Consider the following 23,518-nt stretch of genomic DNA (forward strand, 5'->3'; position numbering starts at 1 on the left):
ACGTTTCACCTGTTGATTGGCATGGTTTGCCTACTATATAGCTTTAGTGCCTTTTGCATGCGTGTGGTATGTGTTAGAGAAGTCTTCTCTGTGGGGGTGGTTGTGCTTAATCTGGGTGAGCGGTTTTGATGACAACTTCTATTAAACTATATTTCCTTAACTCAAAGTGTTGTGGCATGATTGAGAGACTGATGTATGTATCTGGACATGTCTAAAATAATGTGTCATTTGGCAAATTGTAGCTGCAGTGTGAGCCATGTCACGGTATTTAACTGATATGTGATGTGAGTTGTTGGGTCATTGTAGCAAGTTGTTTTGGGACTTTGTATGACGTATCTTAGTGGTACGTAGTTCAGACTGCTTGGCCCTTGCTGCTCGAAGGGCCACATCCCGATCTCGATAATTCTGCAGGCGCGCAATGATTGGCCTCTGAGGGTTACCAGGCGCCGGCCGCGGACCAAGGGATCGGTGGGCCCGTTCAACTTTGAACTGTGAGGAGAACGCCTCCGTCCCAATGGCTGTCAATAACAATTTCTCCACGTAGTCCTCCATCCTGCCTGTGTTGGTTGACTCTGGAATACCTATTACACAAATGTTATTCCGCCTGCTTCGGGCTTCCAAATCTTCATTTTTGGCCGCTATAACCCTTTATCCATGCGCGTAATCTGTGCTGTATGCCTGGCTGCCTTATCAGATATTAGTCTTTAAGTCTCTTTAATATGTTCCTCGTGTGCGTCCAATTTGTGTGCAATTGCATCCATTGTAGACAACATGTGATCTACTTGGTCAACAACTGTTGCGAATCCTTGCCTCATTTCTTGAAGGATATTGTGCATTTCTGCAGTTTGTCATGTGGCGCCACCGGTGAGCCTCCCTCCACCCTCATCCCGCCCATTTTGCATGAGCCTGGCCGATTTTTTTTGGGCTGTGTCAAAGTTTAGTTTTGGCTGCCTGGTATCGGGTTTGCCCATTTTGCCCCCTGTGCCCTGCTTCTGTGAGGGTATGTCGTTTGAACTTGCCACACTGCCTTACCCCTTCGAGTGCCGAGTCTGCACCAGGGATTGGGTGCTTCCCCAACCTTATAGTCTCCTGACCTTTATCCAGTTGTTTATGCAGTGCACACGGGCTCAGCAATCTGCAACCTGTTTAGCCGGGTTCTCCGGGGATCCGCTGTAGCGGCCAATCCTTGACATACTCCGCTTTACACTGGCAGGGCTCGTGAAATGACTGGCTCACCCAGCCTGCGACGAGCGTGTCAGCTCTTCAGTCTACTTCATATCATTACTATAGTGCCCACCATTCTTGATCTCATCCGGGGGCCCCTTCTCAGGGTCACGGCACCTTCTCTTCCGCAGGCGACGAGCCGATCTTCGCGCCAATGCCGGGGGGTGGGGGGTCACCCCGTCCCTCACACGCCTGCCGCAGCTGTTTACCTCTTTTTATGCAAAAAAAATAAAATGAATGCCTGCACCAGTCATCGCTGCAGGGCAGCTTCAATCCCTCCGTTAAGCTTTATGCGCCGTGCAGCTCGATCTCTTAGTGGGGGCGTAGGAGGCACTGTCCCGTCACCATTTCCAGGCCGCCCGCACTCCGCGCGGCCTCCTGCAGCTCCCGGGTAGTTTAGGCCCCCACAGTCCCAAGTCTAGCCGCTCAATGTATTTACCTCTCTGCTCGCCGCCCGCTGGTATTTCAGCACTTCTGTACATGTCTTGAGGCTGCTCGAGCTGTCAATATTCTCCACCTTTCTCTAGAACGTTACGAGCCCCGCGCATCACTGCCGAGTCCGGTTCCCCAGCTGTACTCACGGCTCCAACCCCCTCCGTCGGCTTCTCTTGTGCTCTAGCCCGCCTCGCACCTCAGCGGTGCTGTAGCTTGCAGATCTTCCCGCTGTCGACTCTTCTGCTCGTTGGAGCCGTTATTGAAGCTGCGGTCTTGCCCAATGAGCCACGCCGCACCACACTTCCATCGCCCAGTAGCGCGGTCGTCGGCCAGATCTTGGACAGGTCAGCGCCAGGGCACACAGCGTTCGTTCGAGCCCAAACTCACACCGAGGGTGCAGCGTCCCTAGTACTTCGGTTTGGCGAGGTTACAGCCGCTCTACGAAACAGCTGTTCAGGATAATTGAAGGATTAGTGGTCCAGGCAGCAGGAGCCTCACGTAAGTGCAGCCATACTGAGTGTGCGCCCTCTAGCGCCCACAACTGTCATAAGAGACTTGCGTGTCTTTGTGGGAATTTTTGCCTGTGGCACCTTCCATTGGGACCAGGGTCCAGCGTTCGCCTCTAAGGCGTACAAGGATGCCATGAGTTCGTTGGGGGTCCAAGTCAAGTTTTCGTCTCCATACATACCCGAGGGTAATAGTGTTGTGAAACGAATGAACCGAGATGTAAAGCAGTCTTTGACAGCCAGGGTTATAGGCACTGGCAGGAACTGGCTAGCCCATCTCAATAGCGTTCAGCGTGCACTTAATAATCTCCCTAGAAGGTCTCTGGGTGGGCGGACCCCTTACGAAATGCTCTTTGGTATCAAAATGTTCGTCCCGGACCTTGAAGGTCTAGACCAGGCAGCGGCTGCTTCCCCCATTGACGTAGATGAACATTGTCATGTTTTACAGAATCTACAAGAGACGAGAGACAGTCTTATAAAGGAACACTTGCCCTCCACATCAGATGCTGCGTTGCAGATTCCGGTAGCTGGATGGCTACCCCGAGTTGGAGAAATGGTTTGAGAGAAGATCGAAAACAAGAAAGAATTTGGTCCCTCATATCGAGCTCCAGTTCCTGTACTTTGAGTGCAGGGCACAAGAACAGTCATTTTACCTCTACTTCCAGGTCGTAAGGAAAAGAGGTATATCTCCATTGACAATGTCAAATTACACAGAGTGGACGATTCTTCTTAGTATGACACCTGCGGTCTCTTGTCCATCTATACTGATACATTCTGTTTTGGCTCCGGCTCCTAACACCAGGCCTGACATATCCATCGAGATGCCTGCTGTTTCAAGTCCTTTATTGAGTACCCCACCTGATATTCATCTTAATGATACTGAGTATATATACCCCACAGACTTGTCCATACCTGATCTACAAACACTTTTGGCAACTGAGTCCAGATTTTCATTTGACACTAACTCTACCACATCGAGGTCCCCTTCAAACATATCTGTTTTTGCTACATGGTTTAAAAAACATTTTTTGATTCCTCCTTGGACCTACCTTTGGTTGATGCTTTTTTCAAATTTTTTTGTTCATGTCAATTGGATTTGTGGTGTATTTTTTCCCTCTTGTAAACGGACACTACGTGTAAGAGAGAACGTCTATTCGACACGTTAATGGAACATTGGCACCCCATTCCTCATCACACAGATTGAAGAGGGATCTGACTTTTGTGAACATTACTGCTTGGCCCGTCTTAGATGGGATTGTATGGGATGCTGTTCGGTTTCTAATCCATGGTCCCACAGAGGTTATAAATGTCCCGAATGTCCTGAGAGTTTCGATGGGGGATGGTATTAAACATGATATTTGCTCTGATGATTGGGATGTTGAAGCCGTAGAGGCTTTGTTTTCAGATTTGAAATATTATGATGCTTTTGATGCAGAAGATTTATATTTAAATTCGGCGAATTATGGTGATTTGTTTTGTTACCAACACTTTAGCAATCATTACCTGGATAAGGCAAGCACCAGGAGTAATATGGTTAATTATACACAATGGAAACATTGCCCCACTCCTGTTCAAGGCAGCTCCAGTTCTCTTTAAAGAGGTTCACCTATTCTGCTGATTTTAATCAGTCAAATCCCAATGCATTTTATTTTAAGATTACTGAAAAATCCACTTCCAAAGTTGTACTTACCCACACAAAATTGTTATATTCCAATTCCTTTCTAGACCAATTAGCTGTTGGGGGCTATGAGCAGTGGAAAGATACTATTGATCTTAAATCTGTTTGGGGTTCTAAAAGTTGGCACGTGCAAGGCACTGAGGCTTTGCATTGTGCATGTCTTATCCCAAACCATATGCTGTTTTTGAATTCTACTATTTCACAAACCACCTGCTTTGGATTGGCTACTACTAAAAAATTAAATGCTCCTTCTTATCTAGAATTGGAAGAATACCCTGGTTGGGATAATAATACCAGTTTTTCTATCGGGAAATTGCAGACCCTTTTGCTGAATTCCACTTTTAACATATCCAGTTTGGATCCTAATGGTTGGTTGTTGTGGCACAAAAGTGCAGATTCCTGCCAACATCGTTTCTGGGTTTAGCCCATGGCTACACATAGGTTAGGGTTGATCCCCGTTTTGAGAGTGGTCATTCTGTGACTACCTACTCTGTGGGCAAGTTATGTCAGAATTGGCTCAAACACTCCACTTTAGCTTCAGTTAAGCTTCGTTTCTCTAAATTGACTGACGCTGTTGATCTAAATGATTTTGTCAAGGGCCCTGCTTCCGGCAGATCCAAAAGGTGGATATATGCTATTTACAACGAAGTATGGAAACTGTCCCAAATTGAGGCTGCTTCCTGCTTAAGGGCTATAGATCAAGCTAATTTAGAAAAGGTGCTGGCAGTTGTAAACAACTAATAAACAACTGAACAAATGCCAATACTGTTCTACAGAGTCTTTCCTTTTTTCTTTAAACACATTTGATTTGAACTGAATGTGAAAGTGAGCTTTCCACTTCACTCTGAATTAATCACTTATTTTATTTGTAATGAACATACATATGTTAGTTAAATGTCACCAATTTGTTATCTTCAACAAATATGATACAAAAAAGCCATACATTAAAAACACCATTGCTTTATATATATTCACACACATTCATTTCTACCAATCATTCTCACAAGTAGAAAAAGAAGTCGGTGAATTAGGATTATACCATTAATCAGAAAGCAAATCAATTTGATAAGGACAAAAGAAACTTCAACCTTGAAAAAGTATATCCGTATTTACAATCGGATTTTTACTCAAGACCAGAGTCACAGAAACATCTCCAAGAATATCAAGGAATCGAATAATTTTATAACGTTTTCAGATACCTCCTCCTCAGGAAGTGGGAGTGAAGGGGAAAACTCAGAGCCCCCGAGAAACATCAATAGAAGGGGATCATACCAACATCATCAGGGTCCTTTTTTAGGAAGAGGCCAACTCAAGGCACGGGGGGAGATAAGATACAATCAACAGCCATGGGAAATGTCTACCCATCAGCACAATTACAAAAACTAACGGTGTCACCTATTTACAATCTTTCGCAGCATTTTTTAACTACAGAGGAAGAAAGCATCCTTCAAAAAGGATTGACATTCGTTCCCACAAAGAACACAGATTTTGTTAAATTGAAGACGGAGACTATTGAATTCTGCCGAAAAATCAGGTTAAAAACATTTTTTTCACAATATCCGATAAAGGCATCAGAAACAACAGGGCTCCGAAACAAATCTTCATTTTGTCCACCTACTAAAAAAAATTCCTAAAGAAGTCCTGACATTCGAGAGAACAATCTTGTCAGCCATAGCAGAGATGGAGAAAAAGAAAAAAATGGATTAAATATAATATAACAAAAGCAGAATCAGAATCCGATGCATTAATGAACCTAAAAAATGTTTATTGGTCAGTAATGTTTCCTCCTCCACATGGAAAGCTGGATGTTTCCATCTGGCTGTCTATTCCAACCTTGAAAGCAGAGTTCAACAAGATGAGTCGCATAAGAGCTCTTTTGTCTCAGAAAGAAGTCGCCCTCACATCTGCATGTGAAACATTTGTCTCTCACGTGGTAAACACCCGCACAGAGGTGCATGCTTTATTAAATACGGATTTGCCCTTGCATTTCGGGGAATTGATTCACACTATCTTTAATGCTTCCTCCACCACAGGGCTGGCACACTTTTTTAAAGTTGTTAGTAGTGGCCTTGTGACTTCTTTTCAAACTATATTTGGTGTCTTCCCGGCATTTGTTCATTCGATTTTTTTTAATTTTTTTTTTTTTTCAGCCTGTTTGGTGGATTTCCCTTAATGCTCCCTTTGGTAGCAGGTGTGCTTCTGTTGCTTTGTTTATTTCAAAATGGATGCACGTCCTGTGTTACAAGACGATCTACCCCGGCTGTTGCTGCTCCGCAACTGAATGCTTGATAATCATGGAGCGCAGCCTCTTGCTAGATTGAGTGCAGATTATGGATTATCGTTTCGATTTTCCTTTTTTACATGCGTCCAGCCTGTCTTTCATTGCCTGAGCTGCGATTTCCCCTTGGCTCTGGATTTGTGTCTCTGCAATACAGTGTCTCCCAACGCGGATTATGATCAACTGATGAGCCCCTTAGTTGCTCATGAATTGCTTTGTTCTGGCAACTGGATTATGGCCTTTGCAGCGATGCATGGAGTCCTGATACGTTGGAATGTTTTGGCAGCCCTGCATGACTTCTGAAACCTGAGTTGTCCTCTGATGGTACTAGAGGCTCTGGTTATTGAGGAACATGTATGTTCCTTCCCATTACTGAATCGGATGGCTGAAATGTTTGCGGATGAGAACAATGACTTCCTGTTGGAGGCTGTTGCAACGTACTGTGCATATATACTGTTGGAATGAGATGCGTTTCCTCTTCTACCCCTTTCGTGGCCAACGTTACATGTTGGACATCGGATTTTTTAATATTTTTGCCATTTTCATTTTTTTTCAAGGCCTATTGACTTCACTGTGCCCGTTAACGTGATTCTTGATTTGAAATAGTTTCTAAATTTGGAGTTTGCTCCCGTTTTTCCACAGTGGCAATTTGAACTTGATTCTGACTCTTGAACTTGAACTCTGCGTTCCAAATTTGCACCATTGTTATCCGTGCTCAGATCAAGGGAGGGCGTTGTGGGGCTGAGCCTTGCATTCACACAGTATTAAGTTGACATGAGCTTATTAGAAGTTTAAACACTATTTTTCCTTTCTGCTGCCTTTTGCACAAACTTTATTAATTGTTTACAGTTTAGCAGAGTGTTTTGCTTCACACGAGAATAATATGTTTTTCTACATTAGTAGCCTTGCTTGGTAAGATTAGTCTGAACAGTGAGTACCGAGGCCTTTAAGGTTATTTTAACACTGGTTGTTGTTGGGACTGATCAGCGCACGTTCTAGACATAACACATATGCAGCTGTGGCCACCTCTGATATTGGCGCGTTTAATAATGCACTGTGTAGGCATGATCACACACACTTTGAGAACATTTGTATGCTGAGAGCTTGTGCAGAATTTGATGTGATCCACTTCTGCTAAATACCAGAGGTATGGGGCCGCCTATGTAATCCCAAAGAGACCTTCTTTAGTTATAAAATAACCTACTAGCAAGGGAGGGTGAAATATAGGTATATATTTAACCTTTTTCCGTGTAGCATTATAACATGCTTTCTCCCATTGTATTTTATGGAATAGTAACTATGCTGAGAATCTAGTTTCTAATAATATGTCTGCTTGTATTAGCTAAGGTGCTGCGCATGAGCACACTGCGTTAGAAATAAATATTTCAAACTTGCTCGTGTCTCTTTTTTACTCCCTGTTCTGGACTGGTATGAGAGTATAACGAAAGAGTGTTCTTGTTTTCCACATTCCCTGAAGTAACCTAAGTCACATGTTCTGGGTTGTCTAATCATTGGTTTCTTGGCTATAGGACTAAGAGCTAATGAGACACTGATGCTAGTCTGGTAGGGGATGGTGGGTACTAAGGTGGTTTTAGCACACCCTAATTCACTAAGGTCCTAAGTCTCTGTGCACAGTTCTGTGTAGGAGCAGAATCCATGCAACACAATGATTACAAGAAGGTTTGTTCCTTCTCTTGTGTGGAAGTAGGGACGCACCACACTAAAGTACGTTTCCTGATGTAGAATTATTTGAGTACAACCTTAACACCTCAATCTATCTTCACCGAGTTAGATCACCAATTGAACACAGTTCTATCTCTACTTTCAAAGAACCCCTGGCTTCCCAAGCAACATCACATGTACCAGCATTCATAGCATTCTACCTGGAGTTCAACAATGCCACATTTTGTTATTCTTGGTTGCTTTCCCAGCATCAGGACCAGGAGGACTAGCGTTCTAATTTTGCCAATATCCATGGGTGAGTAGTCCAGTTTTAAAGTTTGAGCTGTGTCTATAGCATCCATTGTACCACTGCCGTAAGGCATTTGTTGAGTCCTGTGTCTTGACATCCGAGGGACATTCCAGTTTAAAATGGTCTGGCAGTCCTTGGCATAATTCTATTGGTTGAGGTCATTCTCAAGATCCAGAGGGAGGAAGGGGTGCTTGCGAAACAGACAAAAGTGGAACGATTGATCACTCTTCCGCAGTCCCTACTCAACTGGTGAAAGGGAAGAGTTGTACGGGGTTTGTGAGAACTTTTTATCCAGTTGAAGACTTCAGCCTGGATCATAGTGTTATGTAGTGTTTGGGCTAATAGTTAGTGATCTACTATGCCATGTGCTCAGAACAGGTTGAGTACAGTGTCAACTCCATTGGTGTCAACCGGGTTCTTGATATTGTCTCTGATATATATTTATGCTGATTCGGTGCTTCTTTTAGGTGTGAATCCATGCCGCCTATCTTACTGTAACCTGTTTTATTCTATGACGGTTGAGATCTGCCTTGTCAATGAGTTTACCTGGTGGGAGGGCCCTGGAGGGAGTCCTTTGGTTTTAGTCTATAGTTTGCAGATTCAGACAGGAGGAGTACATAATTCTTTAATCTGAATTTAATGCATTTTAGTAGTAAATCATTTTTATTGAGAAAACTGTACAGGAAGTCATACACAAAAATGCATTTTAAATTATTTTTATTAATGTATTTTTTATATATTTGTATAGCACTACACATCACCTAGGACTCTTCAGCATGCTGTACACTTAATTTCATTTTAGAGTAAATAGGACACAATTACGGGTGCGATATAAAGCCTTTTCACATAGTTCTATGTTCTACCACCATGAACTCTGCAACCATTGCTGTTTTTGTAAACTTCTGAACTCTGTGAAGTGAAATGGCAAGTCATTCTTTTTTTGCATATATAAATGTATCCATGTGCGTGCAGCTCCGCATCCCAGCAGACGCGCACGTTGATTACAGGCCATGCTTAAATTGGCATCTCTGATTGGTTATGCCCTTATATTTAGCTTTAGGGGGCAGTCTGTGCCTTTGGGTGGGAGGCAGGCTCAAAGACATCAGGCTTTGCAAACCCAGATTTACTGCATAAATATATATCAGGGACAATATCAAGAACACGGTTGACCCCAATGGAGTTGACGCTGTACTCAACCTGTCCTGAGATTTACTGCTGCCTTGTCAGAGAAAGTATATCGCCAATAATTATCCACATATTTTGTGTTTACATACCAGGCAGGCGAAATCTCATATCATGAACTGCGAGTCTCCATTTTTCACTGCAGTACTATGGACACCATGTCGCGTATTAATCGTCATCCTTTTTAAGTGGAAAAATAGAGCACTATGTAAGTTGCACCATCCACTTGAGTGCACGAGTATGTTGGGGCTTTAAAGATAGGAATATTTCTAGGGCATATAATAAATCAGTATATCAGGGCTCTATCGGATGGCCAGGGTCCGAGCCTCTAGTCTACCGGTTACACTTGAAGTTCAGAAAGAAATGCGTACCTCACACAACTACTGTATCAGTATAGTAACCCTTTATCATACTGTGGTGCCATGAAGTGCTTGAAGTGGGCATGCCAAGCAATACAAAGCACCGGCGACGGCATCTCCCCTAGCAGATTCATGTGAAACAAAAAGGAAACGCTGAGCGTTAGTGGCGGGGTCAAGGGTTGTGGAAAGCAAGTAATCGGGGCCGGCTCCTGCTGAGCGGTGTCCCCTCAACGATCTGATGCCGAAGGGGATCTGAGGCAAATGCCTCTCATTAACATGTCCATTAGAGCCCTGGTCATCCTGTGAGTTACGAATAAACAACGAGAGAGATAGGGATCAAAGGACACTCCTCTACCCCAGTTTAGATATATACAACAACAAAAGAGTGGCTGTAAATTCAAACAAGTGCCTAAAGTGGAGTGAAATGTGAAAAAATAAACAACATTTTTTTGTATTACCCTCACTCACCCGTCTATTAGGTGACATGCTTCATCATTGGGTATTTTTTCACCAGGCAGGTAAAAGACCTACCTGGTGTGCTACGACACCTGCAATTGCAGTGGAGCTGGGTAAAGATAAAAACAGTGGAGAAATGTGATCGTGATTAAAATTAAAAGGTGTGGATGTTGATCAAAACCAAACTTTAATAAAGATCAACATGAGCGCCAGATTAAAAGTTTATGAAAGGACAGTCTTGACTTTAAATTTGAGTCAAATCGTCCTATTCATTGGGTCAAATGGTCGACATGTTTCTGCTCATTAAGGCCAATTTGGCCGAGCTTTCTTCAGGACCAAACACAATAATGGTGTCTGTGTTTGCGTGGAGTTACTAAATAATGTAGTATTTCCCCTTCTTGTTTGGTAAGAAAAACATGATTTTATTAAAGGCATGAATTATAGAAGGTGTGAATGTCCTTGTTTTTTTTTGGGTGATATCCTCTCTTTTCCTTCCATGCGGGACTGCAAACACGTACTTAGTCTGTCCTATCCATTGTATGTCTTGGCCCTATAACAATTTGGTTTTTCATGGTTGTGCCCCCAACAATGGAACAATGTTCATCTTTGTGTTCCCCTCCTTGAAACAGTGCGTCCCCTAGCTTCATCAAAAAAGGGGCATCCAATGCTCCCTTGTCCCCTCTTGTGCTTCCTGTTGTCGGGTTAAATACGTCAAACTCTGCTTGTCCAGCTGCACTTCTGCAATTTCTAAGCATAGTAAGTGATAGCTGTTACTATCATCCAATTTAATTATACTCAATTTATCAATATCAGAATGATGAGAGGCTGAGGTGGCCATGTTGGTATTCAAATTTGTCACTGGTGAATAATAGCAGATAGAAGAGAGGATTTAACTCACTGAGCCATCTTGCACATGGCGTGCCTTAAAGTGCTTGCAGTGTTTCATAGTATGAAACCGTTTACCCAGGATTACACAGTTTGGACACGAAATGTAAACTGGAATTAGAATTGTAGCCTTTTCAATCCACAGTCTGCATCTTCGCCAATCGACCATATCCCCTAACCCCCCCTTCCTCTTCTTTTAAGCAGAGATTTTCTTCTCACAGACAAATGAGTCCGTTTTGTGAAAGAAAAATATTGGTGAAACCCAAAAAGTTTGCAGCATCATATCAAGGTAATTGCTCTGGAGTGTCTTCTTGTAACTTCACATTTCATAGGTTCAATCTGTAAGGCAAGAAAAATATTCAAGATAAGTATCAAACAAGGTTGACCTACGTTAACACGGATACAAATCTTTCAATATAAACAGCCTCCTAAATGTTTCATCCCTCTTCACCTCTGCTAAGAGAGATTGGTGTAAAATATATTTTAAAAACCTCCTAGTCTTTAGTGGAAAAACAGATTTTTTTTGCACGATTGCTGCAAAAATCCAATTTTATGCCATGATGAATGTGCATATTATAAACACATCTAGAACTGGTAAAATAAACAGAATAGGACTATAAGATGTTTTTATATGCTTGTTGAGATCCACTATCAGACTTCATAACATTTGGAAGGCTGCACTTTGCAGCCTCCCAATGTTACCATGAGTTGGTTTTGACCCTGAGGCACAGGGCATGTTGGTTCTTCTTATACCTTTAAAGATGATCACTGTGAGAAAGCGCCTCTTTTGGCATGGTTAACCCCCCACCTTTGCCTGGAAAATGATGTGGTTTCGATTGTAGCGCACAGGGTCCATGCCAACCAGGTTCCCCTTGCCAGTGCTTCTTCCCTAAAGCTGTACCACGATTGGCAACTTCAGTCCCCTGTACGTTCTTAGTAAATGGTACCCTTGGTACCTAGGGCATGGGAACTGAAGAGGACCCCCTAGAGACGTCTCACCAAGGCCATGCCACTGCAGCTTGCATGCCTTTATGCAGTGAAAAACGACAAGGTTGACATGGCACACTCCCTGTGTGCCATGCCAACCAGCACTGCGTAAGGTATAGGTAAGTCACCCCTCTAGCAGGCCTTACAAGCTCTAAGCCATGGTGCACTATATCTCAGATGTGGGTATAGCTGCAAGACCAGCTATACCCCTACACTATTGGTCTATTCATTAATAATGTTATTGCCAGTGAAGCCATAGAGAATACAAGGACTAAAAACACCTATAAAGTATTTTTCCTGAAAAACGTATTACCTTTTTGCGAACATCTTGGTCTTAAAATAAATATTGAAAGAAGCTTATTTTTCTACAATTGGTGTGGATCACCTTTTTAGGTCTCGGACCGGAAATGCTGGCTTGCCAGCTTCCGGTCAGAGAATTAATGATTTTGAGTACGGAGCTTGAACCCGCCTCTGTACTCGACCTCTCCTCAATTGGCTGGCTTCCTAAACGGAGGCCAGCCATTGGAGGAGAGATCCATCACTCCGATGTAGCCCCGTCCTTTTCGGATTTGGGGGCGTAATTTTTGCTGTTCTTTAGACAGTGACGTCATCCGTCACTCAGCACAGCAAAACACGCCCCCAAATCCGAAAATGGCCGTGCGTTTCTCCAAGGCATTTTCTCCTTGCCTCGGAGAAACGTGGTGGTGTTTTCGGAGCTGCTCGCCTCCTTAGGAGCTGCTCGGCTTTGCTCGCCTCCTCCCTTCCCTCTGCCGCTCTCCTCCGTCGTGCTAAAAATCACATCGGACCGCATTTGGTCCACTTCTTCACTCCTCCCTAGGAGCTGCTCGGCTCCGCTCGCCTCCTCCCTTCCCTCTGCCCTCCTCCGTCACGCTCTCGCCTCCCTCCCCCTCCCTCTGCTGCAGCTCTCCTCCGTCGTGCTAAAGATCACATCGGACCGCATTTGGTCCACTTCTTCACTCCTCCCTAGGAGCTGCTCGGCTCCGCTTGCCTCCTCCCTTCCCTCTGCCCTCCTCCGTCGCGCTCTCGCCTCCCCCTCCCCCTCCCTCTGCTGCAGCTCTCCTCCGTCGTGCTAAAGATCACATCGGACCGCATTTGGTCCACTTCTTCACGGAGAGGCTAAGTTTGGGTCCAAGCCAGAAGACTTTCAGCAGGTCAGGGAACCCGCAGTCCACTCATCTGTCAGGCGCTGTGCCCAACTAGAGGTACGCCGGAGGCGCGCTGTCCAGCGATGCGGTATAGGAGCAGGTGTCCCATGCAATGTGTGCCCTGGACTCCTCCTGCCAGGTGCGCACAACTCTCAAACACAGTGCCCAGGAAAGTTCGGCTCAAAATGGTCCAGACAGGGCCACTCCGGTACCTGCATCCTCCGACCGTCGCGCTCTCGCCTCCCCCTCCCTCCCTCCCTCTGCTGCAGCTCTCCTCCATCGTGCTCTGCCGCTCCCCAGCCCCCGCCCTCAAATCCAAAAGCAAACAAAAAAAATGGCCCACTTTAAGATAGGAGTTTTTTTCGGTCCCTGATAAAATGCAATTGAGGGATAGAAAGCGCTTTTTGAGACAGAAATGTGACTTTTGCAAGCAAAGGGTCATTCCCAGGTCAGGGTCGAGGACCCAATCGCAAACTGACCTTATGTTCAAGTTTCACAAATCCATGGCCCATCTGCTGAACTCAATTACATTGTTGTGTTCTGCAACTGAGTTCACATTTTCACTTATTCCAAGAGCGATTTCAGATAATTCGCCTTTACCGGACAAGGCATCAGTAAATGGTTGCAGCCAGGAGGCAAGAGGGCTAAAAAGCACACGCCACTCGGACAGAACGCAGACGTCCTCAGGAGCCTGGTAGCAAAAAGTAAGCTCGCCACTTCATTTATTTCCCAGAAAAAGTCAAATGTTCATTTGTTCAGATGGTTTGCATGCTCTCTCAGGTTTTGTCAGATGCGAGAACCGAAGAGCAAGTCACTTGGCCAAGATCACAGAGTGTGTTGAAGGGGAAAGTATGCGCGGTTAGATTAGATAAAGTCGTTCTTGGTTCAGCGGCATCAATTTACCCAGAAGGCCGTCCCACTATGGGGCTTTTGAACTTATAGTGGGTGGGATACGCATACCTTGAAAGTGAGAACCACTCACTGGCCCCTGTCAAGGCTCTGTGATGATTTACAACAGTTGTCTGCGGTGCCACTGGCGACAATATTATTGCGGTGTTATTTAAAGAAATTATGTGTTGCAGTCAGGTGTATTTATGGTAGAAATGTGTGCGCCTTAGAAGAAAATATACTGTCCTTTAACATTAAGGTTGTAGCCGCTGCTTACATAACCCAATTGTACTCTTTTCATCCAATAGGATTGAAAAATAAGTATGTCCAATAAGTAAAGTACCCGAGTCCTACAGTTTGTGATCAGATCGCCACACACGGGGCTTAACTCCCTGAGCTATGTTACTCCCTACAGCAGGCGCCTTCGCCTCTTGAGCTATGTTCTGCATCCCAGGGCTTTTGGTTAACATGCTTCGCGGTTGAAGGGGAGCATTTAAAGTACAGCGCGGTTTTACTGAGAGCTGAAGCGGGGTCATGCCGGCTGTGCACGCTGCGCTTTAGTTAACACGTGCAGGAGAGACGCCGCACTCGGCGTTATCAGGACATTAGTCGGTGATATAATGTCCCTTCCAGGCAGAGGGATTACCGACATCCTTTGTAATCTCACGCGGATGTGGCGCATTCTGCAAGTCCTCAGAGCTGCAGCTCGGTCTTCAGATTCCAATGCAAAAAATACGCAGGGCCCTGTCAGCATGTGTGACGATTCAGGGCACAAGCAGGCAGCACCGCAGCAGCATACAGTGCCTTGAAACAGAACACCTGCAGAAACCACTTTTTCAATAAGACTCGTCTACCCTTTCGTGACAGCAGGAGATATGCCTTTCACACCGTCCCTCTCACCGCCCCCTCTTTCTCTCAATGTTCTCCTTATCTCTGCTTTCTTGACAGAAAGGCGTGAGGCGCGGATGTAACAAGGCAGGGTGAAGAGGGGAGGTGCAGAGAAGGGCAGAACAATGGGAAAAGTCAAGTGACTAGGGAGAGAGAGAGAATAAAAGCAAAAAGGAGAAAGCCCCAGCGGCTGTTAGGTAATGAGAAAGTTCACAAGATGCGGGGGCTGAAAGAAACCCAGAAACAGGAAGAGACTACAGATAGGAAGAGGAGAAAAAACGTACGAAGGAGAGAAAAAAGCATGGGAGAAGGATCAGGGGATGGGTGAATAGGTATTCGGAGGACCGGACAGAGGAAAAACAGAATTTGAATGATGCCTTCCTATTCAAAGCACCCTTATCCTCGACCGGGTCTGTCTGGTGCTATGTAAGCCACACACACGAATATAGCACGCACAAACCATCAACACTACCCTCCAGCTGCTGTGAGCATAGTGCAGCAGCTTTTATGAAAGGCCCAACGAGCTCCACCAGCCGAGCGGGTGCCCCATGGTTCCCTACACACAGCTGCCCTTTGCTCCGATTATGTCCCGGGCCAAACCTCATGTCTCCTATTTAATTATCTATGTGTCCCAGGTAGGCGCGAGACTTCTGCAGGCAGCTCCTGCACCCAGCTGGAGGTTGGCGCCCTGGGCGTGGGCACAACTTGCACCTGCTAAAGGCCGGCCAAGTTCCTGCAGGTCATGTGGCGCCAGTGTCTGACCTCAAAGGACTGACACAGACATAAGACGTCTCTGGGCCTGACCTTAAGGGAGGCTTCTGGGTTCTTCACTTCACACCTACCTTTGGAAGCGTTGGGTGTGAAACACGACTTAGTGGAGATTGGTGGCGGGACGTGCTGGTAGGGGTTTATTGTCCCGTCTATGACTGTTCTGTGCCATATAATTTGAAATCTTAACCTGTTCATAACGGTCAACTCGTGAAGGGTTCAATACACTGACAGAGTCTGAGACAGACCACCACCCTCCCGCCTATATGTGCAGACACACACATATATATATATATATATATATATATATATATATATATATATATATATATATATATTGGTATTGGCGATTGGTGCCTCGAAGTCCTGTGTCCAGTCGGCTGCTTCCCAGGATGACCCCACAGAATAGATGTGCGTGGTATTGGGGACCCAGAAAGAATGGAGTGCAAGTAAATTGAATGAATCTTGCTTTTCTGAGAGGTTCTCGTGTTGGATGGTAAACTTGATTTTTTTTTGTCTATGCATGAAGATTGAACATTGGCTTCCATGTTCGGAAACTGCAAAAATACACTTAACCTGTGTTTAATTCAAAAGGTGGGGTCATGTCTTCTGTAACTGGCGCACGGGAGGGTGGCAGATCTGTATGTTACACATGCCAAGTTTATCTGGGTGTTTACACTCTGCAAACATGCCTCCTCAGGGACAAAACTAGACAGAGCATTTCAGACTGGACAACCCAGTGCAGTAGACCGCGTACTAGACTATGATCAAAAGAAATATCATAACGGGACCTGCAGAGCAGCTCAAAGCTGCCAGCTTCCTGAAAACATAAACTGGGGTTTAACAGGTCATGCATTTGCGAGCTATTAAGCTATTGGCATTGTAAATGACAATGCCATTTATTTATGATTTAAAAAAAAAATGTTATGAGCAATGCCAATAGCTCTACCTTTAATATTGCCGAGACCATTGCATTGTAAATGCTTGTTGAGACTTGTCATTTATTAGTCACTGCATTACAAATGTCTTGCACTCCTGTGTGTTTGACCTTCTGTTGCTGCTCGCCCACCCCACCACAAATAGAGCACTTTGGGTTTACATTAGCCCTGTATACCTTTGGGGGAATCTCTGGACTCTGTGCACAGTATAATCAATTAGTGGTATACGTTTACAGAGCCAGCTACCTACATTGGTGATGCAGCAGTGAGGTACAAGACTCGACATTTGTTGTACCACTTGAATAATAAGTGATTTCAGAAGAGGAAATCCAAAATTGTCTTTAGTAAAAATATTTTAAAAATTTTCATTTATTTTCTCCCAAATGTATTTAATCTAGTGTTAGGGGCTTCGTTAAGTCCCTCTGTTCAGAAATAAAAGTCTGTAAAGTAAGTTAGGCCGTAGCATTTTTCAAAGTCTCTAAGACACCAACTACTTTAAAAACCATGTCTGAGAAAGCAGGGGCCTCCCGGGAGCACAACCTGGGCCCCTATTCACATATGAGAGTTCAGCAACTCAAAGACCTGTGCTCATCAGCAGCAGTTGCTGGCGGAAAATTACAAGGCCCTGGCAAGTAAAACTTCCCCCACTGGGGAAGAGGATGATGAATCCCAGAAGGTGGAGGAAGAGGAGTCTGACTCAAACACTACACCCTCAGGTAGTGACACTACTGAGAGTGACCCCAGCAGTGTCCCAGATGAGGGACATACTCGACATGCAGATCTTCAGAAACTGGCCAAGATGATAACTTTAGAAGCTAAACTCAGAAAATAGAAAGAAAGACTAGAAAAAAAGTGGTTATGCCCAAATCACCCTCCTGTACATGATGTATAGAAAAAGAAAGAGCTGAGATGGGCCTTGGACACCTCTCTGGTGACAGCACAATAATAAATAGGGAGCAAGTTGAATCTTTTGACTCTAAAATCCCCAAAGGGATTGTCCCAAAATTAGTTGATGGTGATGATCTCAATAAGCGGTTCATTGCATTTGAGAGAGAGCCTGTCTTGGCAGACAGGTCCACAGGGATCTGTGGAGTGCTATCCTGTGGGAAGTGATCTCAGGGAAGTGAAGGGATAGACTCCTGACACTCAATTAGAAAGTGACTACATCCAATGACTACATGAAGGGTACCCTGACTGAGGGCTTTGGATTTAGTAGTGAGACCAGATTCAGGGAGGCTCGAAAAAACCCAGAGCCCGACCTTGGTAGACCTTGTAGACTACTCCGTGAAATCACTAAGAGGTTGGTTAGATGGTAACAGTGTACATGTCTTTGAAAGGCTTTACAATTTGATAATGAAGGAGCATATTTTAAGTAATTGTCACCAAGAGAAACTACATAAATTCCAGGTAGTCCTAGGTCCACTTTCGTTGGAAAAGAAGTCAGATCACTAGGTCAAAAAGAGTGACCAAAACTACCAGTGGTGGGGGAGACCAAAAGGAAGAGGCTAACAATCTCTCCAAAGGAAAGATGGTACCCTAAAAACGAAGAGTCTTCTCCAGGCCCCCAAATATCTGCTCAGGAGGGTGGACCAAAAGACTCTTCACAGCCAAAGAGTGGGTACCAGGGTAAAAACTGCTATCCCAAGAAGGCTTGGTGTCATAACTGTAGGTCATTGGAACACAGCACTGGAGACCCTAACTGTAAAAATAAGAAAAATGGCTCTACCCAACCTGCAGTACATGCAGTTGCTCATGTCCAGATGGGATCCCAGGTATGGCCTGGCCATTTCATTGACCCCACTAAGGCAACTGTAGTCTTTGAGGGAGTGGTAGACTGGCCCACTAATATGCAAAAATACCTGCAGCACCCCTTGATTAATGGTACCAGAGTAGAGGCCCTGAGAGATACTGGAGCTAGAGTCACCAATGTGACCCAGCACCTGGTTCTCACAAATCAGTACCCGATTGTAAGGACCTATCCAGTCACCAGTGCTGACAATGTCACAAAAATCCATCATATGGCTGTGGTATCTTTTGACTAGGGGAGGAGTAGTTGGGCAAAAGGAGGTGGTCGTGTCCCAAACCATCTCTGTAGACTGTCTGCTTGGAAATGATCTGGAGTCTCCCCCTTAGGCTGAAGTTGAGATGAGGACTCCCAGAATGGGGTTGCGTAAAAACCAGAGCACAGAGCAGAGCCCAGAGAGCAAAAGAGGTGCTGGACCCTGAAAGAGTGGACCAGCCCTCCAAGAAAAAGGCAAGAAGACTGGGGGGACCAGCTTTTAAACCGATTCCACCTCAGGACCCCTCTTCTCAGGAAGAGAACCTGTTTGCCTTAGAGGAAACTGATCCTGATTAGCTTGGGCCTTAAATGGCAGAGCTCTTGGGCCCAGGGAGACCCTCTAGGAAGGCTCTGGGTCATGAACAAGAAAACGGTCTTGCTTTAAAAAAATATATATTTTTATTAAACAAGCTCAAGATAAATACATAAGTTTCGTGATTATGCATGCATGTCGACACAGTCAGTAAATCAGTGATACATTTGTTGGGTTGTCGAGCATTGGTCTGCACCTTCAAACCACTCGAAGGTCCACAATGAGGGCTTCTGGCTATAGCACAAACTTTACACATATATTAAACAGGCAAATTCACTTATGTATACTGTATACATAAATGTATCCTGCACTTTTAGGCGTCTCATCTCCCTCTGTATTTGCGTCATTGAACAGTCCCACTCTTGAAAGCCTGGGGCAGTCAGCTGCTGCACAGGAAAAGGATGATATCCGTGGAAACCACAGGGTCTATTGGGAGGTTGGGCTCCTATACACGGAGGACAGAGACCTAAAACCTGATGCAACCAGGAGAGTTGTAGTGCCTCCTACATTTAGAGAATTTCTCTTCGCTTTGGCCCAAGATATACCTCTAGCTGGGTACCTTGGCAGGGATGTTGAATTTAATAAAATATCTACTTTTCCATGGGACAGGTTGGTTCATAAATCTACTTGTCCTGTAACAATATCCACTTGCCTCTTCGGTGCCATGTAGGGCAGCGACAAATTATGGTAGCTCTCTCATTATATAAGAGCTCTGAAATAGCCTCTCTGATTATGCCAGGGCTCATACTATAGTAGTGTTTGAATACTTGCAATCCCCTTATGTTGCCACGTTTCCGCAGATCTACATACTGGGGCTGAAGGTAGTGGTAAATAATAGTTCCAGGGTTAGAATGCCATTTTAAGTCCTTGCAAACCTACTAACTTGCATGTTTTAAGGGTATTCAACAACCTTTCTCTAATATTTTCCCATACTGAGAAATGTTGGAAACTCCTGACAATGGCAGACGTAAACCTGCTTCCATAATTGGTAAAAAAATGGTTAGAGGGAAAGTGAATTTGCAAACACTCAGATTTTCGCATGAGCAAATCTACATATGCATAAATGCGTATGCTAACATGCAGTTCTCTGATATTTTATTTTCTAGGAGTACTATTTCTTGTCCTACTTCTGTAATTTCTTGGGAATTCACGAAAGCTGTATAGCTGCACTTAATGCAAGGACATATACTGTGGGTGGACATTTGAGACTTTCTTTTATAATTAGGCCACTAATTTGGTCTGGCGTTGACCGTGACCTTTTGTGTTTATTAAAATTCTGTCTCTCTCTCTGTATCGGCTGGCTTCACTGTGAGTGACAGCAATCTGCTCTTTCACAAGGAGCATATCGGCAAAAAAAGTAATTTTGTTCAGTGCCAGTAAATACTGTGGCAGTGTGTGCTTTTGAGACCAAAAAACTATTTTTGCTTTTGCCAATGTTTGGTACAATGGTGAGGGCCCGGCAGCCCACATACCAATAAGGCTTTACAAAAACCATGCCAAAACAAGTTACACATTGACAAAACTAGAAAGCTGACCACCAATTTCCGATCTACTGGCTTTGCCAATGCTTGTTTATTTTTGTTCCCATAATCTTATTGAAACTAGTTACACTGATTTTCTATTATGACTATTTTCGGGAAGTACTAGCATGCATCTACACGTTACCAAATGATGCTGCAGAGAAATGTTTTTTTCCTGCTTTCATTTTTTAATGAACATTTTCTTTTAAAAGCAAAGAATCATCAGTCATGCTTTCAAGCTTCTGCAAATATTTGCATCAAATTAGAGAGCATTCTGGGAGCATTATACATAGCCTCATATTGCTAAACTGTTAAAACATATGTACACATTTTTATACTGGAACTACTGTTAGTAGTGCCGTCGGAGCTTACAACATTTACTTAGATCGCTCACCCTACTAATGAAGGCTTTCAATTAAAGAACCATAAATAGAAGTTTGAACAGCATTAACATATGGGCAAAAATATTGTCTTAACTGCAGACAGTGCTCTTCCCCGATCCATAATGCAAACTGGTAGCCTAAGGGTTTGTGCTGCAGGGGTTTGGACCTACTGGTTCTAAAGACAAAATACACAAGAAAACTTGTTGCCCTTGACTCCAAACAATATGTCCTGGGCGTCGGGCTATAGGAATTCCACATCCCTGCCTGGTCAGGATAAAACATGAAGTAGATTAGTCGGTCACCTCTACTGGCCAGGGATGTCCCAAAAGGTTAATGACTTTTGTCAGTAATGTGTCTCCTGCCAAGCCAGTGGTAAGGAAGGATGCCACCTAAAGGCCCCCTTAATTCCACTTACAATGGTTTAGGTACTCTTTAAAAGGGTAGGGGTCAACATTGTTGGCCCCCTAGACCCTCAAACAGCCTCAGGGAACAGATATATTCTGGTAGTAGTGGATCATGCCACCAGGTATCTAAAAGCTATTCTCCTTAAGTTAACCACTGCCCTCTGTATTTTGTTTTACCAGGGTTGGCTTCCATAAGGAGGTGGTATCAGACAGAGTTACAAACCTCATGTCTGCTTACTTAAAACACATTTGGGAGGAGTGTGGAGTGACTTACAAGTTCACTACCCCCCTACCACCCTCAAACCAATAGCCTGGTTGAAGGATTTAACCAGACATTAAAAGGTATGATTTGTGGACTTCCTGATAAACTCAGGAGATGGGATGTCTTACTTCCATTCCTGCTTTTTGTCTACAGGGAATTGGCACAGAAGGAAGTGGGTTTCTCACCCTTTGATCTTCTGTTTGGGCATCTTGTTAAGTGTCCTCTGGGGCTTGTGACAAAAGGATGGGAAAAGCCTCTCAGAGAGCCAAAACAAGACCTATTGGATTACGTGCTTGGCTTTTGCTCCAGGATGTATGAGTAGATGGAGAAAGCAAACCAAAACCTTCAGGCCAGCCAAGAGCTTCAGAAACAGTAGTATGACCAAAAGGTTGCCATAGTTGAGTTCAAACTAAGGCAAAACGTATGGGTATTGCAGCCTGCGGCACCTAGGGCCCTCCAGGATAAGTGGAGTGGGTCCTACCCTGTACATGAAAGAAAAGGGGAGGTCACCTATTTGGTGGACGTTGGCAGTTGCAAATATCCCAAAAGGTCATACATGTCAACCGCCTGAAGGCCTACTCTGACAGAACTGATATGACCATGCTCATGGTCCAAATGAGGGACAGGAAGCTGAGTGTGAACCTCTCGCTGATCTCCTCTCCACCAATCCCAAAGATGGGTCTGTTGGAGTGGGCTTGTCAGAAATCCTCACCGACCAACACCAGGCTGATTGCAGACACGTCCTGAATCAGCATGCTGAGCTCTTCTCCCCGACTCCTGGTTAGACTAGCTGGTGCACCCATGATGTGGACATTAGAGACAGCCTACCTGTCAAAACAGAATTTACAGGCAGTCTGATCATGCCAGAGAGAGCATCCAAGCTGAAGTAAGCAAGATGCTGGAATTGGGTGTCATTGAACCCTCAGAGAGCCCCTGGGCCAGCCCAGTTGTCTTAGTCTCCAAACGACACTCCAGAGGTGGAAAGGAAGAAATTACGTTTTGTGTGGACTATAGGGGTCTCAGTAATGCCATTGTGGGATTTATTAAAACATGTACCCAGTAGGCACTTCAGAGGTGCCCCCTGAAAACCTACCAACCCTGGTGTTGTCCCTGACTAGCTTTTGGCAGCCTGCAACCATCAGCCATGTTTCTGGACCCCTTGGTCGAGAGCTCCTGCTCTCTGAGGCCAGAAACAAAGCCCTTCCTGGGCAGAGGTGTCCTAGGATAGGCATTATGCTCGAGAGTAATGCTTCAAAGGCCTTCCGCCTTTGTAATGTAACTCAGGCCTTTCCTTCTAGCAGCATATGGCCGCCTTTGGTTCAATGCCCCACTTTTGACAGGAGAACCGACAGGAAAACTTGAAAAGAATAGGAGGTGTGCCCCCCTTTGCCCACTCTCCCCCCACCCCCCCCCCCCCCACCCCACAGGTGCTTTTCAGTGCCCACCATCTTGAAGTTGGTGGGATTTATCCAATCAGGGCTAGGGCTAAGCCTCCTTCCACAGGAGGGTGACATAATAGTGTGTGGACCAAATGGTCCCTCCCTGTCAATTCCCTGTAACACCCCTAAATCTAGTATTTATGTGGCTGCTCCAGACCCTGAAATCAGACAGAAGACTCCAACTAACTTGGCCCCAGCCTGTCTGCAGTCTTCAAAGATCCTGCTGAAGAAGAGCAATTCTTCCCACAGTTCAGTGACCTCCAGAATCCTGGAAGGACTACCTTCCTTCAAGAAAGTCTCCTAATCTCCTGTGGACATCAGACCTGTCCAGAAGAAACCATCTGCAAAAAAAAAAGAATTCTGCCAGAGGAACCGCAAACTCTCCTCTGGATCCACCTCTGCACCCAACGACCACGTGGCCTGCAAAGGTTCCCCAGCGCTTCTGAGCCAGAGTCCACAGTTGGCTGACCCCTGCTAGACTTCTCCTCAATGCCTGCTGCCTCAAATTGAAGACTCCCCATGACAGTG

At 44.8% G+C, this 23,518-nt stretch overlaps 2 protein-coding genes across 2 annotated transcripts in view; one reads left to right on the forward strand and one right to left on the reverse strand.

Moving 5' to 3' along the window:
* The window catches only part of REXO4 (RNA exonuclease 4), a 98,423-nt gene that overhangs the window by 25,601 nt on the left and 49,304 nt on the right, over positions 1-23,518 (forward strand). The gene's annotated exons all lie outside the window — the stretch shown is intronic.
* The window catches only part of STKLD1 (serine/threonine kinase like domain containing 1), a 376,807-nt gene continuing 363,727 nt past the window's right edge, over positions 10,439-23,518 (reverse strand). Inside the window, exon 20 of the mRNA XM_086924725.1 lies at positions 10,439-11,314. Within this exon, the coding sequence (XP_086780851.1) occupies positions 11,310-11,314 (5 nt within the window). The 3' untranslated portion in view covers positions 10,439-11,309. The remainder of the gene's footprint in view (positions 11,315-23,518) is intronic.

Source organism: Lissotriton vulgaris, chromosome 5 (assembly GCF_964263255.1).
Source record: "Lissotriton vulgaris chromosome 5, aLisVul1.2, whole genome shotgun sequence".
Classification (NCBI taxonomy): Eukaryota; Metazoa; Chordata; class Amphibia; order Caudata; family Salamandridae; genus Lissotriton; species Lissotriton vulgaris.